Source organism: Pagrus pagrus (genome assembly GCF_965226575.1).
Source record: "Pagrus pagrus genome assembly, chromosome: 12".
Classification (NCBI taxonomy): domain Eukaryota; kingdom Metazoa; phylum Chordata; class Actinopteri; order Spariformes; family Sparidae; genus Pagrus; species Pagrus pagrus.
Window position 1 is genome coordinate 18,101,514 of NC_140196.1, and position 15,093 is coordinate 18,116,606.

General features: G+C 40.0%; 1 protein-coding gene across 1 annotated transcript; it reads right to left on the minus strand.

Moving 5' to 3' along the window:
* Nucleotides 1-2,780: 2,780 nt before the first annotated feature.
* On the minus strand, nucleotides 2,781-12,817 carry LOC311266114 (uncharacterized protein). Its single transcript, XM_084368305.1, has 4 exons — nucleotides 12,389-12,817; nucleotides 12,156-12,277; nucleotides 11,017-11,095; nucleotides 2,781-4,783 (listed from the first exon to the last, which is right to left on the minus strand). Exons 1-4 carry the CDS (start codon nucleotides 12,600-12,602, stop codon nucleotides 3,906-3,908), a joined length of 1,293 nt encoding a protein of 430 aa, XP_084224431.1. The 5' UTR covers nucleotides 12,603-12,817; the 3' UTR covers nucleotides 2,781-3,905.
* Between the last annotated feature and the right edge of the window lie 2,276 nt (nucleotides 12,818-15,093).

The window sequence follows — 15,093 nt, forward strand, 5'->3', positions numbered from 1 at the left end:
AAGTCTTCATTTAGCACACAAACAAAGCTTTTATCAACACAGTGGACACTCGGCATAGAGATTATTTTTTTGAAAAGGTTGTTTATATTTAATATTGTGAGATGATGTAGATTTTTTTTCCATAAGAGTTTCTTTTAGAGGTCTTTGTCTATGACGAGGAGTATTGAAGATCCCTCGTGTTGTGTATGTGTGAGTGTTTAAAGGACAGAGCTTGTGTTTTGATACTTTTCCCCGTGTACTTTGTTAGACAAATGTTTTTACTAAATCAAAAAAATTCTCAGATTTTTCTGATTAACAAGACTGATATTCAGATGAGAAAATTGGAGGTGATTTACTGTATAGTGCCTGAAACAGCACTCATTAGACAGGTGTTTTAACTCAAACCGTCCTGGCAACCTGAACTAGACAACAAGCCTCCTCCAGCTAATTCACAGGGAACCATGCCTGGCAACAGCAAAGTGAATTTAGAGAGGAGATAAGAGAAGTTTATGGTTTTATCTAGTCCTTTACTTTCAATCTAAAACTTCACACATTGTATTTGTCCTGAAAGGTACCGGTTATTTTACATCTTTTAGCCCTATTATTAGTAAAACTACAACAGATTTGTGGCCGCAGCATTTATGTCTGTTTAGCTGAACTAGCACCATTTACAGTCAAAGCAGATCATTCATAAGCATTGCAATCCAGAGCACACTCTGTAGGCAAATGTGTATGTTGTGAAAAAGGACCTTGCAAGTTGCTGCTCAAAAGCCAACTTTTAAATCTCAAATGTCAGAGTTAACTTTTCCGCTAGTTTTCAAAATAGTCTCCTCTTGCAGCTATTTAAACACAATGGCAATGAAATTGTCAAAAAATAAAGCTGTTATACTTTTTTTCCCATTATGAGTTAACACTCTCTGAAACGATTTTAAAGCCAGACTATGTAACTTTTGAAAGACAAAATCCACAATTTTCCTCTTACAAATGAAAAGATGAATTCATAATCAAAAACAGCCCCTTTATTCACTTTGATACGCTCAGGGATTCAGCTGCTGCAGCCTCACTTAGTTTGGTATGACGAAGAGCTTATGGTGGCTAATGTTAGCGTTGCGTCCATGAATCACACTGTACAGTATTTTGGTTGATGTTGTGAGACAGCATGGGCTCTCACAAACAGTTGCTCTTTTGCCTTTTACTCAAATCTTGCTTTAAATTGAATAGCGGGCATTTGTAAAAATACAAAATAAAGTGCATACTGTACATAAAATAACACATTGCTAGTGGGCAAATACACATAAATCCTCTCCATGCCACACCAGCAGAGCTGCAATTACTGTTAAATGCCTCACATAACGTTTGTGTCATTTAGCAGCACCTCATTTGACATGTATCATTTTACACCTGTTACAGAGCCAACCAGAACCCTCAAGAATGCTTTCATTCAAGCATTTCAACTCATAAAATCTTCAGAAATTAATTAAATTCAATGTGCCATCATGCTGTCATTACCACTTATGGCCACAGTGGCTGCTGTTTTGTAAAACTTACATAGTCTCGCTTCAAAGTCAAAACTAAAATGTATGAAAAGCTTCCTGAAGATGAAAAAATGATATGTTATGCCAAACTTATAATGAAGACAAACAGTTATTTTAATTATACTGAAAAAAGGATAATTCACTGTGTCAAAAATCTGCAAAAAGTCCTGAAACAGTGTTATAAAACTTTTTTTTTTTTTTTTAATGTTGCTGTGAGCTCATTGTTTGTTGAGGCGAGTCTTTCCTGGTATGACTGTGACGTGTATGCAGCCTGCTACCATCACTTTGTACTGTCGCATGCATAAGAGGAAGTTGAAATCATAAAAAATTCTAATGAATTTCTTTTAGCAATAATTTAAGTAAAATTCCACACAGACTCCACTAGATTTAACTCCATCTCAACCTGAGCATCTTAAAGAAACAGAAACTCGTGAACTTAAGACTCAATTGAAACTTCAGTTTTACTTAAAAGGAGCACATGGCTCAGCTACAGCTTTGGTTGAGTAACATCTGAAAATGTTTGTTCTATCAATAAATTTACGTTATTTAAGTTCAAATGGCAAGATAACACTTTAACATTCAGTGTTTATTTTCTTTTTTATATGGGGCACATTTCCTGTGAATTGAGATTTCCTTCTAATGTGAAGCTAAATGACTCACAGCAGGATACTCTGACACACTCCCTCATGTGGTAGCCGCTAACTTGTGGTTTCCCTTTGTTGTTTCTTGTTAAATTGTTCTCCTGACATTTTCTACTTTCATTTAAACAAGTCACAGACTATGGGTGAGATGAGAGAGGATGTCACAGGTTGGAGTAAAGGCTCTTCTTGATTGGAAGGTTTTTTTAACATCAAAGCTGCTTTCAGTGTTGGTCTGAATGTTTTCAGTGTACAAACTAAACGACTGTTATAAAATTAGATTTATATTGTTGAACCATGTTTGCCTCTGCTCCAGCACTTCCTCATGATGCTCTTGTTAGTCTGATGATGATCACTTCAATAGGAACTAAAATGCACTTGTACAGTGGTATAAACAGTGATCCCCTCTGAACTACTTATCACTACTTTTCTATGCAACCAGTGTAACTTTGATGACAGTGTTTTACAGCATAAAGGATTTGATATTTATGAGAAAGCATTTTTAATGTCTTACATTTGTATATTTGTGTACAAAGTTTGTTTCCTGCCCTGATGAATACAGATTGAGATGTTTTTGCTGATCGATTAACAAAGCTTCCCTTTGTTTTCCTTGTGTTTGTCTCTCATTCACATTTGTTTTTTATAAACCTTTGATCATGTGGACATAATTGGGACAGATGGGGTTCTCTCATATCTCAAAAGCTGAGAAGTATGTCAAAGTTTGTGCATGTCAAAAGCCTTTGAGAATATTGGGGTTCATGTTAACACAGTTCGGTATAAGAATAATTTTTCCTGGACGATCAGGCGCGGACGATCTTAAAAAAACCCAACTGACTGCAATGTTGAACGTATTTCCAAAATCTTTTAAGACTCTTTTGTCCATCTGGATGAAAAAACATTTGTCTGCTGCAGAATAAAACTTAACTTTTTATCTCTAATTCTTTAGTTAGGGTTTGTATCAAAGGAGGAGTCTAATTATGTTCATCATTGTAGATTACAGCAACACAACATGTAAAACAACAATATCAAGTGACAGTATGACTGTTTTCAAAGTTATTTATACACAAGTAATTTTTATTAATAAATCTTCACATTCATTTGAGTATTTGTTTCTGTTTTGTAACAGTCAAATAAACCTTTCAGAACCGGATGATACACATTCAAAGGACCATACCAGAATTTGCATGTTTTGGCCCATTTCCCACAGTTCAGATACACTGACCATTTACCAGACCACTTAGTTTACATATATAAATGTATTTTTGTTCCATTTTCAGTCCACCATCACTATACTTATATATAATATAATATTATGTATAATATAATATAATACAATATCCTATTTATACTCGTGAGGGATAACAAAGTAAAGAATTGGTCACCCAGTGATGGTTCACGAGTCCACTATCTGTTTTTCATACTTTCAGGAAAATGATGGAGATGAATTGCTGCTGAGAGCAGTAGGACAAATACAAGTAAAAATTGCAATAGTTTGACGTATATATGATTAGTAGTTACATTTTTAACCACACCAGTATGGCCCTTATAGCTTAATCATGGTATAACAATTCCAAACTAGTCAATATATCAATATTATATTAAATATTATAAAATTCAACTATTTTAAACACAAAAACATACAATAAAAAACAAAACAATTGTATCAATATACTGTATCTTTTTCCTCAAGTCAAAGACCTTTTATAAAAACAGGGAATGTTTCTCGTATAATGTAAAATAAAGCCCTGTAAAATCAGTGTGCTGTCTTCTGATGGGACTTGAGGCTGGAGCGCTGGGTGAAGCACTTCCCACACAGCGAGCACTCGTAGGGCTTCTCCCCGCTGTGGACCACCGCGTGTCTGATGAGGTTGCACTGTTTGGTAAAGCTCCTGCCGCACTGCTGGCAGCTGAACGGTTTTTCGCCCGTGTGACTCCTCAGGTGCTCTTTGAGCTGACTGAACCTCATGAAGTTTTTGTCGCAGTATGTGCAGCTGAACCTCTTCTCGCCGATGCCGGACCTCCAGGGCGTTCTCATCCTTCTCGCCAGGCCGAAGCTGCTGCGGCAGAAAGAAGAGGCCGCTGCGTTTGGTGGATCCTCGTGTGGGTTCCTCATGTGAGCTGCAGAGTCTCTGTACTGATGCTGTGATTGCTGAGGAATCAAGCACTGATCCATGGTGTTGATCTGAGATAAAGCGTTGAGTGCTTCATCTGGTTGTGGTCTCTTACATCCAAAAGTTCTGGCTCGTCTTTTTGCTCGTGCTGCACTCACCATGACTGAATGTGATCCACTTTGAGATGGGAACACAGAGGGAACTGAATCAAACTCTTGTTCAGCATACGAGAAGTTTGCATCAACAGTTTCTCTGCACAGATCCGACGTCCACAGCTGTCCGTCACCTTCATCTATCACAAACTTGTGGGCTGAATCAAGAGGAGCTGCGTTCTCATCCGGCTCCTCCTCTCTCTCGTGTTTCACTACGAGCTCTGCCTCGATTTGGTTGTACCCGTCTGTTGGGGAAACCAAAGATCCAGGGTCGTCCGGGTTCTCAGCTGAGTGGTGACACTCTACAAAGCTGATGGTCTGGGCAGGTTGTGAGGCTTCGAAACACTGCGGCTGCTCGGCCTCAGAGACTAAAGAAAGCACAGGAAGCACACATCATTCTCAAGCTCTAAATCTAACAAATCTCTTCTCAAATCTATGATCACCTTTTATTACTAAAGAGCAACAAACTCATCAGCCATTAAAACAGCACAGCAATTTGTTGTTGCAGCTGAAGTTCTTAAATATTAAAGTGATAGTTCAGGTACTTTGATGTGGGGTTGTATGAGGTTCTTATCCATAGTCACTGTGGAAACGTGCTTACCAAAGTCTTGTAGCACTGGATGGGAGAATATGGAGTTTCTTGTATGAGATAAAGTGAAGGTTAACTTATCATCAGTTGTGGAAAAAGTTTTCAGATTTTTTACCTAAGTAGAATTAGCCTATTACCAAACTGTGAGAGTACTCAACTGCAGGTAAGAGTCATGTCAGTATTATCAGCAAAATTAAAGAGTAAGTTAATAGTGCAGTAACATTGTCCCTGCCATCTTTTTACATCCAGTTTATATCTAATTAATGCTTCATTAATGTGTATGTTGCCTTTTACTGCTGTAGATGTTTATGGTCTAGGTCTACTGTTAATCTATAATATCATCATGGTTTCTGCACAACTGAGAACCACATATCTCCTTAAAGTGAACTTTTCATGGTGTCAGACAAACAGCTTGATTGCATCTTTTTGATGATGCAGTTTCCAGCTAATCCCTGAGGATTTTATAAAGAGTTTATTATCTTAAGGAGAAGAATCTTCTCAGCACATAAAGGAACACTTCATACTTAATTTTATCATAAAAACATTAAAAATCAACACAATGGGACATACAATGGTTTTCACTGCACAGAAGGGTATGAATAATAATCTGAAAATAACTAGGCACTAAAGTTAATTAAATAAGCACAGAAAGGTCAGCCAACGAAATGTCAGAAAGGTTGGGCCAAAGTGTTTTACTATATATCTTTAAATGTTACAATTATGGCTGAAAATGACAACACAATTAAACAAGTTTGCCAATTTCACATATCTGCACAATGCAAAGTGTTTTGCAGTATTCTATCCGGATGTAGCTGTTGTTGTTACCACAACGTCACACTGATTCGGTTTATTGTGAATGTCCACTCAAGCGGCCATCTTGAGTGTTTCCACATGGTTTCCATGGTAAAAAAGAACATTCCGTTGTATTTATGGTTAGGGGGTTAGGGTTCTCCATCAAAGGATGCATTCTAGAATATTGCCTTTGATCCAAAGAACACATTAAAGAATATTGCCTCTGATCCATATAGTTCCAGCAAAGAAACTATATATAGGAGCTACTGTATAGGAACAGACACAGAGGGATCGACAGAGCCGACATAGATCGCCAACTTTCCACTACTGAGAAAGCAACAAACAAGAACAGAGAGATGAACGACTTAAGGATAACTGTACTCCGCAAGCAGCACGAGGCTGCTATGTCTAGGGGGGAACCTCAACAGACTGTGGAACATCAGCATCATGCCAAGAAGTCTGTTAAAATGCCCAAATATCGCATTTTCAGAAGGCAACCACCACCATACTACAACCCTGAGACACAACATTCAGGTGCAGTTGAGGACACTGATTTTAAAAGGGGCCCAGTCCAAAACAAAAAACTTTGGACAGCACCACGCCCCTACAACCCCCAGCATGCAAAACCAAACCATGCTGGCAAGATCAAGTCCTATAATGGGGTCAGGGCTTCACCCCAGCATGTCCCTCAGTTTCAGGTTCCGCAGCTTGGGACCAGTGAGACAGAGGAGACCATCAGAGACAGAGAGGCAGAGTGCATCACCAAGCTCACAACAGAGAATGATCCTTTAGCAACTTTAATGGAGCAAATTAAGAAAACACAGGAAGATGGCTGTGACAGGGTGGAGGCTTCCCCCCAATATGCCATGATCTGCATCTCTGAGCTAGATTTACACCAGCTCAACAACAGAGAGGCAGAGCGCATTGCCAAGCTTCAGAGCGAGAATGAGGCTTTAGAAGCTCAGATGCAGGTGTTGAAGGAAGTGTTGAAGGAATCACTCACGAGAAACAAGGCTGTCCATGAAGAGGCTGACATGAAGAGGAAGAACACCATCAAGGACCTGGAGTTTCAGCTGTCGGAGAAGAAGGCGACTGAAGCTGACGCGCTCTCTAAAATACAGCAGCTTGAGGAGGCTCTTCAGCAGCAAAAAGAGAGCCAGAATGACCTTGACAAGTACGTGGCCCAGATGAACGAGGAACAAGAAGCTGCATTCGCCCAGACACAGAGTCTGTTGGAGAGTCTTGAGCTGCAGTGCCAGGAGACGAAGGCAGAGCGCATCATCAAGCTTCAGCGTGAGAATGAGGCTTTAGAAACTCAGATGCAGGTGTTAAAGGAAACACTCACGAGAAACAAGGCTGTCCATGATGAGGCTGAGATGAAGAGGAAGAACACCATCAAGGACCTGGAGTTTCAGCTGTCAGAGAAGAAGGCGACTGAAGCTGAAGCACTCTCTAAAGTACAGCAGCTTGAGGAGGCTCTTCAGCAGCAAAAAGAGAGCCAGAATAACCTTGACAAGTACGTGGCCCAGATGAACGAGGAACAAGAAGCTGCATTCGCCCGGACACAGAGTCTGTTGGAGAGTTTTGAGCTGCAGTGGCAGGAGAAGGAGGCAGAGCGCAGCACCAAGCTTCAGAGTGAGAATGAGGCTTTAGAAACTCAGATGCAGGTGTTAAAGGACACACTCACAAGAAACAAGGCTGTCCATGATGAGGCTGAGATGAAGAGGAAGAACACCATCAAGGACCTGGAGTTTCAGCTGTCAGAGAAGAAGGCGACTGAAGCTGAAGCACTCTCTAAAGTACAGCAGCTTGAGGAGGCTCTTCAGCAGCAAAAAGAGAGCCAGAATGACCTTGACAAGTACGTGGCCCAGATGAACGAGGAACAAGAAGCTGCATTCGCCCAGACACAGAGTCTGTTGGAGAGTTTTGAGCTGCAGTGGCAGGAGAAGGAGGCAGAGCGCAGCACCAAGCTTCAGAGTGAGAATGAGGCTTTAGAAACTCAGATGCAGGTGTTAAAGGAAACACTCACGAGAAACAAGGCTGTCCATGATGAGGCTGAGATGAAGAGGAAGAACACCATCAAGGACCTGGAGTTTCAGCTGTCAGAGAAGAAGGCGACTGAAGCTGAAGCACTTTCTAAAGTACAGCAGCTTGAGGAGGCTCTTCAGCAGCAAAAAGAGAGCCAGAATGACCTTGACAAGTACGTGGCCCTGATGAACGAGGAACAAGAAGCTGCACTCGCCCAGACACAGAGTCTGTTGGAGAGTTTTGAGCTGCAGTGGCAGGAGAAGGAGGCAGAGCGCAGCACCAAGCTTCAGAGTGAGAATGAGGCTTTAGAAACTCAGATGCAGGTGTTAAAGGACACACTCACAAGAAACAAGGCTGTCCATGATGAGGCTGAGATGAAGAGGAAGAACACCATCAAGGACCTGGAGTTTCAGCTGTCAGAGAAGAAGGCGACTGAAGCTGAAGCACTCTCTAAAGTACAGCAGCTTGAGGAGGCTCTTCAGCAGCAAAAAGAGAGCCAGAATGACCTTGACAAGTACGTGGCCCAGATGAACGAGGAACAAGAAGCTGCATTCGCCCAGACACAGAGTCTGTTGGAGAGTTTTGAGCTGCAGTGGCAGGAGAAGGAGGCAGAGCGCAGCACCAAGCTTCAGAGTGAGAATGAGGCTTTAGAAACTCAGATGCAGGTGTTAAAGGAAACACTCACGAGAAACAAGGCTGTCCATGATGAGGCTGAGATGAAGAGGAAGAACACCATCAAGGACCTGGAGTTTCAGCTGTCAGAGAAGAAGGCGACTGAAGCTGAAGCACTTTCTAAAGTACAGCAGCTTGAGGAGGCTCTTCAGCAGCAAAAAGAGAGCCAGAATGACCTTGACAAGTACGTGGCCCTGATGAACGAGGAACAAGAAGCTGCACTCGCCCAGACACAGAGTCTGTTGGAGAGTTTTGAGCTGCAGTGGCAGGAGAAGGAGGCAGAGCGCAGCACCAAGCTTCAGAGTGAGAATGAGGCTTTAGAAACTCAGATGCATGTGTTAAAGGACACACTCACGAGAAACAAGGCTGTCCATGATGAGGCTGAGATGAAGAGGAAGAACACCATCAAGGACCTGGAGTTTCAGCTGTCAGAGAAGAAGGCGACGGAAGCTGACGCGCTCTCTAAAGTACAGCAGCTTGAGGAGGCTCTTCAGCAGCAGAAAGAGAGCCAGAATGACCTTGACAAGTGCGTGGCCCAGATGAACGAGGAACAAGAAGCTGCACTCGCCCAGACACAGAGTGAGTTGGAGAGTTTTGAGCTGGAGTGGCAGGAAGAGAAGGCCAACTTCATCCAGTCACTCAGTGACGTGCAACACACCCTAGAGGATGAGGAGAAAACTCGGGAGACAAGATTGAATGATATGGCAGAGAGGGTCTGCATCCTAGTGGAGCAAATGAAGAAGCCGAAAAAACCTTCTATGTGGAAAAGATTCAAAGGGTTATTTAAGTGATCTGACCCAAGTTTCCGCTCAATTTTTGCTATCTGGGGTTCCCCTGAGTTTCTATGGGTTTTCGCCGGGTGCTCCGGTTAACCTACTTTCAGTGAAGAAGAAATTCTTCAATGAATTAAAAAAAGTACAGCAGCTTGAGGTACCTGAGCTTCTATGGGTTTTCGCCGGGTGCTCCGGTTAACCTATTTTCAGTGAAGAAGAAATTCTTCAATGAATTAAAAAAAGTACAGCAGCTTGAGGTACCTGGGCTTCTATGGGTTTTCGCCGGGTGCTCCGGTTAACCTACTTTCAGTGAAGAAGAAATTCTTATATGAATTAAAAAAAGTTAAATTAGTTCAGGCTGCATAAAAATGAGAACATCAGCACGACTCAGATAGCAAAATTGTTGCAGCCCAGATCTGGCCAACACCATATATGTTCATCCAGCCCACATACCACCTGGAATGATGACACTTGGACAGTCCACTCCTGTTTGCCAGATCTGATCCACGAGCAGGCCATATGAAGGACCGAATTGCCTTTCTACTACTGGAACACCATCAGCAACAAAAATAATACATCATTAAGTCAACATAACACAATATAGCATGCAACAACAGCAAATGAAACATTAGCAAAATTTAAAAAAACATCATGTTTGTCAGTCAGTTGTTGAGAATTTAAAGGCTGTTTTAAGACTTTAACCACACACACAAGTCATTTGACAGCAGAACCAGAAGCTTTACTTTTAAAAATTGAAGTACCTTTAGCTGATTATACATTTACTTTAAGGTTTTGAATGCAGGACTTTGACTTGCAATAACGTGTTATGTTGTTGTAAGTATTTTTACATAAATGAAGGATCTGACTACTTCCTCCACCACTCATCTACTACTGACTACTACTGACAAATTACATATCAATTATATTAATCAATAATTGTTTTAGGATTTTTAACAGTAATTGTTCTTTGCCACTAAAATGTTGAGCTTTGAAGGCTTTCTCGTGTGTGCTGGTCATGTAATCCCGGCCGACATAGGTAAAGGTAAGGTAAAAATAAAGGTCAATTATACGTTTACTTCTGTTTTTAAGAGTTATCAATATATCTTGCGATTTTTTTAAAATCAAAATCTTTTCAGAACAAAAAAGTTGTTCATTTGTTATAGACAGGTTGAATGATAGAAACAACTAAAGAAAAACAACAACTTAAACAACAACTTGAAGGCAATTTACTGTCACAGAGGCTCTGGACCGAATTTCTGAATCAGATGAAGAGGAGATCGAAGTTGAACCGGATATAGAGGAGGATGTGTCAGAACTGCAAGACAACATCGATCCTGATTTTGATCCGGACCTTTATGAGACTGACCAGTCAACAGATGAAGAGGCCCCTGAGGAAGAGGCACCTGGAGAAGAGGCACGAGAAAAAGAGGCACCTGAGGTGACATTCCAGTCCAAGGGTGGCAACTTGCTCTGGTATTCTTCCTCCCAGGACAAGTGTTGAAAACATTGTAAGGATGACGCCAGGGCCAACACGGTATGCAATATCTCGTCAAGTCCAGCTTCCAACTCTTTTTACCAGAGTCCATGGAGGAAATTATACTGGACATGACAAAAATTCCTTAACAGTGGGCACTTTTTGTCACATATTCTGTAATTGTACACACGCTGTTACGCACCTGTTGCTGATCATGTGATGAGCAGAGGAAGTTTGTGTGTGTATCTGAAACTAAGTGTGATGTGAACTCACTCAGTTTGTCCTCGTTCTTCCACACGTCCTCCTCTGCTCGCTCCTCTTTGATCAGTATATGTTCAGCTTCATTAGCACACTGCAACACCAGGCTCAACATTAATACTCACACACTGGTGGAGTCCAATAAATACACAAACACACACACACAAGTTGTGCAAGTAAAGGGAAAACCTGTCTATGAGGTTATATTTAAGTATTTTTTTTCCCATCATTTTATTGTTTTATATTATTGTTGCATATGACTATGCCAGCCATGTATTCCAGTGATTGTTTTTATTGATCTACTTGCTCTCATTTAGGTTTGACAATAATGTATTTATTGTTGTTACCATGGTTACTGCCGTATCTGTTTTATCTAGCCCATATGAATGTGAATTCAGGGCATTGCTGTAAAAGAGCTTAATGCTCAGTCAATTTTCCCTAAATTAACGATGGTTGTTGATAATGATGAAGTACAATAGACTTACAATCATGGTTATTAAATGGAAATAAACAGTATGAAGAAATAGAATAGTGCCATGAAAGTGTTTGTACTTTCATATTTTTGCAGGATTTATAAATTCAAGTCATGATAAAATATTCTGATAAAATGTGATTTATTTTGTTTCATGTTTAAGCACTTTATCTAATTTTAAGCTCATAAATCTTCTATTGCCAAAAATGCCAGAAATGTTCTCTATTGTGTTAATATATTGAGACAAAAACCCCAACTTGTAGTGATTTTTTTTATTTTTAGTTTAATCATTAAAATTTAACTAAAATGATCAACAGAATGCCAAAAAATGTAGCTTTCGTATTATATCAAAGATGTCGATATAATGTGTGGCACAGATATCTACTTAAGTTAGCATGCTAACTAGTTAGCCCGGGACTGTCCTTTTTCACAATACCGCTGAGCTCCCAGTCCAGACCACTAGCAGCACGGCTAACTGAGCTAACGGCAGCTACAGCTACAGTTAGCGCTCACTGTGGTGATACGCTGCCCAGTATTTGCATTGAATTTGGGTTTTTTTTAATTGTTGGTCAAACAAAAAAAATTTCAATATATTTTGGCATTTTATGGATGAAATTCTAAAAATATTTATCAAAAAAGCAGGTTAATAAAAAGTAAAAATGACATTTTCTAGTATTCTTACCTGTTGGGGTTGATTTTGAGCCTCAGCATCCATCTGTCTGTCCCAGTCTGTGCTCGGTCTGCCTTTGTTCAACACTACTTTGACTAGAGGAGAGAATCTCTCTGCTGCTGCAGGATAAAACACTGAGGAAGAGGAACACAAATACACATTTCACCGGGTTTTAAAAGCACAAACTCACAGACAGCAACATAACATGGCACCCTCTATCCAGGAAATCAAACTCTGCCCCTCACCTTTCCTCCTGGCTCTCAACCTGCTCCTCCTCAGCTCTGCCTCCATCACCTCACACTTCCTCTGCAGCAGGTCGATGTCTCGCCGGCTCTGGCTCACCTCCAGCCGGAGCACCGCGCAGCTGTCGTCCACACGCCGGTTTATCTCCGCCACAGCAGCCTTGGCCAGGACCTCCATGACGGACAGCAGCTGGCTGTGGAAGCTGCAGTTCTCCATCTTTTCGACAGATTTCCGTCTCTTATCCAAACACAAATGGATATATATAATATTATCACCTATACGCGCCTGTATGTGCTGTGTGTCACCAACTTTAAGGAGGAATGAATAAATATCTGGTCAAAATATTGTAGTGAAGTAAAAGAGGCTGTGAATTTCTTCCGCGGATGTCAATTGGAGAGGGTCGCTCGTTTTGAGTACCCCGCGGCTCGTACGGGCGGTGTCACTACCGCTCACTTCAAAATGGCAATTTCTTTTAAGTTTACGTACTTTAACATCTTCTGCCATAACAATTATACAAGCGAGAGTTTGGAGAGATTTTATGTATTTTTTTTAACGATAGTAAGGTTGCTAGTTCAGCGTTATTTCCGCCACTAAGGGACGTACTGGAACACAAAACGAAGTAAGCATAACAGCGTCACTTGTAGCTACAGGTGAATTACCGTAAATATTTGAGTACATCCGCATTTGACCCCAGCGGTGGAAGTCAGAAGTCACGGTGAATCCAGGTGACTAACATGTTGGATAATATAACAAAGTGCTAATAAACCGAATTATTTTGTTTTTATTGTAGTTTTATTAGCATTAAAAATAATTGAGAGACAGACATTTAGAGCATCTCCTGGTAAAACTAGTAGTTGTATAAAGTAGTTAATAAATTGCAACTACGAACTAATTAACTAGTGAAGTATATATCAGTTATAAGACATTAATTAGGTTGAATTGCCAGGTTTGAAAAAAGACACTAGGTGCACTTACCCTAGGGAGTATTTGTGTCCAAATCAATTTATTTACAACTTATTAGCCTAAAAAAGATCTTTGTCCACAGACTTGATGGCATACGAGGAAGTTGAAATCCATGAGCATTTTTTAATGGTTTGCAAAAGCTTGCATCTGCATTAGAAAGTATGAAAGGGATTTTTCATGAAATTAATGATATATTAACATAATGCCTTTTGTGACAACTTACAGTATAAACACTTTATAGGAAGGGTTTCCATAAGGCCCAGGCAATAGGTGCCACAAATAGTACAGAGCCACATTATCAGAGATTATCACATTATACCACAATATTTTTATGCCATAATCTATCATAATTTCCATTTCATGCTACTTCCTACTTCTGTTCCACTAGATCTATATTCCTTGTTTACTTGAAAATTAGCCTTATGAAACATATGATCATTTTATGAGGTAAAGATCCATTACAAACTACAAACTACATCTTTAAATTGATGTTGTTGTTGTCTTGTCATGTCCTTGACACTGCTATTTTGACCCTGTCTCGCCAGGTCCATCTTGGACAGAAAGAGATTTTAGTCTCAATGTAACTTCCTAGTTAAATAAAGGTCAAATAAAAGGGGACCTTTCAACCAGTTGCAGCATACTGCTTTCATATTAAGAATCCAATAATGTATTGTCATAATATAATACTGCTGGGATCATCAACTTTTACAAAGAGCAGGACTATTCTGTTGTGGTATTGTGGTTCTTTGTAGTAATTTGTAAACCTTTTTTTACGTTCTGGTAGTACTTTGTGGAATGGAGTACTTTAGGCTAACCCAATTGGTATCCTTTGCAGTAATATGTACTAAACTGGCATTTTGTGGTACTTTCAGATATGCTTGGTGGTTGAGTACAGTAAATTCGAGTTGCTCTTTTTGTTTTTTGGTAAATCAGTGTTGGTAATGTGATAGTTTTAGTTTCTGTTGTGGTGTGATTTCTGGGTCTTCATGATAATTTGTCATAATTTATGGTCAGTGATGTAATGTAACTAAGTAAATTTGAGGTACTTTTACTTACATTTTCAGCTACTTAATACTTGCACTGCACTACATTTTGTAGGCAGACATTGTAATTTTTGCTCTGCTACATCTATTTGATAACTTTAACTTTGCAGATTGCTTTCTGCATTGGCGCCAAAGTAGTGTATTGATTAAAAGAAAAAACACTGATTCTGATGATTAGAAAGATGGTGAATATCAAAATTGATAATCGGACAGGCCGTAAATATATTTACAATTAACTTTTACTTGTACTTTTGATACTTAAGTACATTTAATATAAGATACTTTAGGACTTTTACTTGAGTACTGTTCGCATGGGTGACTTTCACATCTTTACTTTTGAAATGATTTTTGGTACTTTTTACAACACCTCTGCAGTACTCACTGAGGCACTGTGTCATTTGTTTATCAGTACTGGTTTGTAGCATTGATGTAAAACTGACACAGCCAAAGGAAATGGGTTGAAATTAGTTGAATTTGCCCTTTATGCATATTGACTGTCCATTTCATTCTGTCAGGGTGAGGAGCACACATGGAGCTCGCTCTCTGTAGAGACAAACACAGCACGTAAAGGGAAATAGATGCACTGTACAGATACACTGAACTGATTTCCCTACTCAATCAGCAGAGGCGGAGAAACCGTGGGCCACATACAGAGAGAAAGCACAAGAGAAGGAGAGACACTCAGGAAGTTAACAGGGGAA

What these genes read in the sequence shown, in the direction of transcription:
- LOC311266114 (XM_084368305.1), bottom strand. Translation starts at nt 12,602, where the DNA reads ATGGAGAACTGCAGCTTCCACAGCCAGCTGCTGTCCGTCATGGAGGTC. An exon ending in GTTGAGAGCCAGGAGGAAAG is followed by an intron (nt 12,278 to 12,388) that starts GTGAGGGGCAGA and finishes CCTCTTCCTCAG; the next exon opens with TGTTTTATCCTGCAGCAGCA. An exon ending in GAAGAACGAGGACAAACTGA is followed by an intron (nt 4,784 to 11,016) that starts GTGAGTTCACAT and finishes TGCTTTCTTTAG; the next exon opens with TCTCTGAGGCCGAGCAGCCG.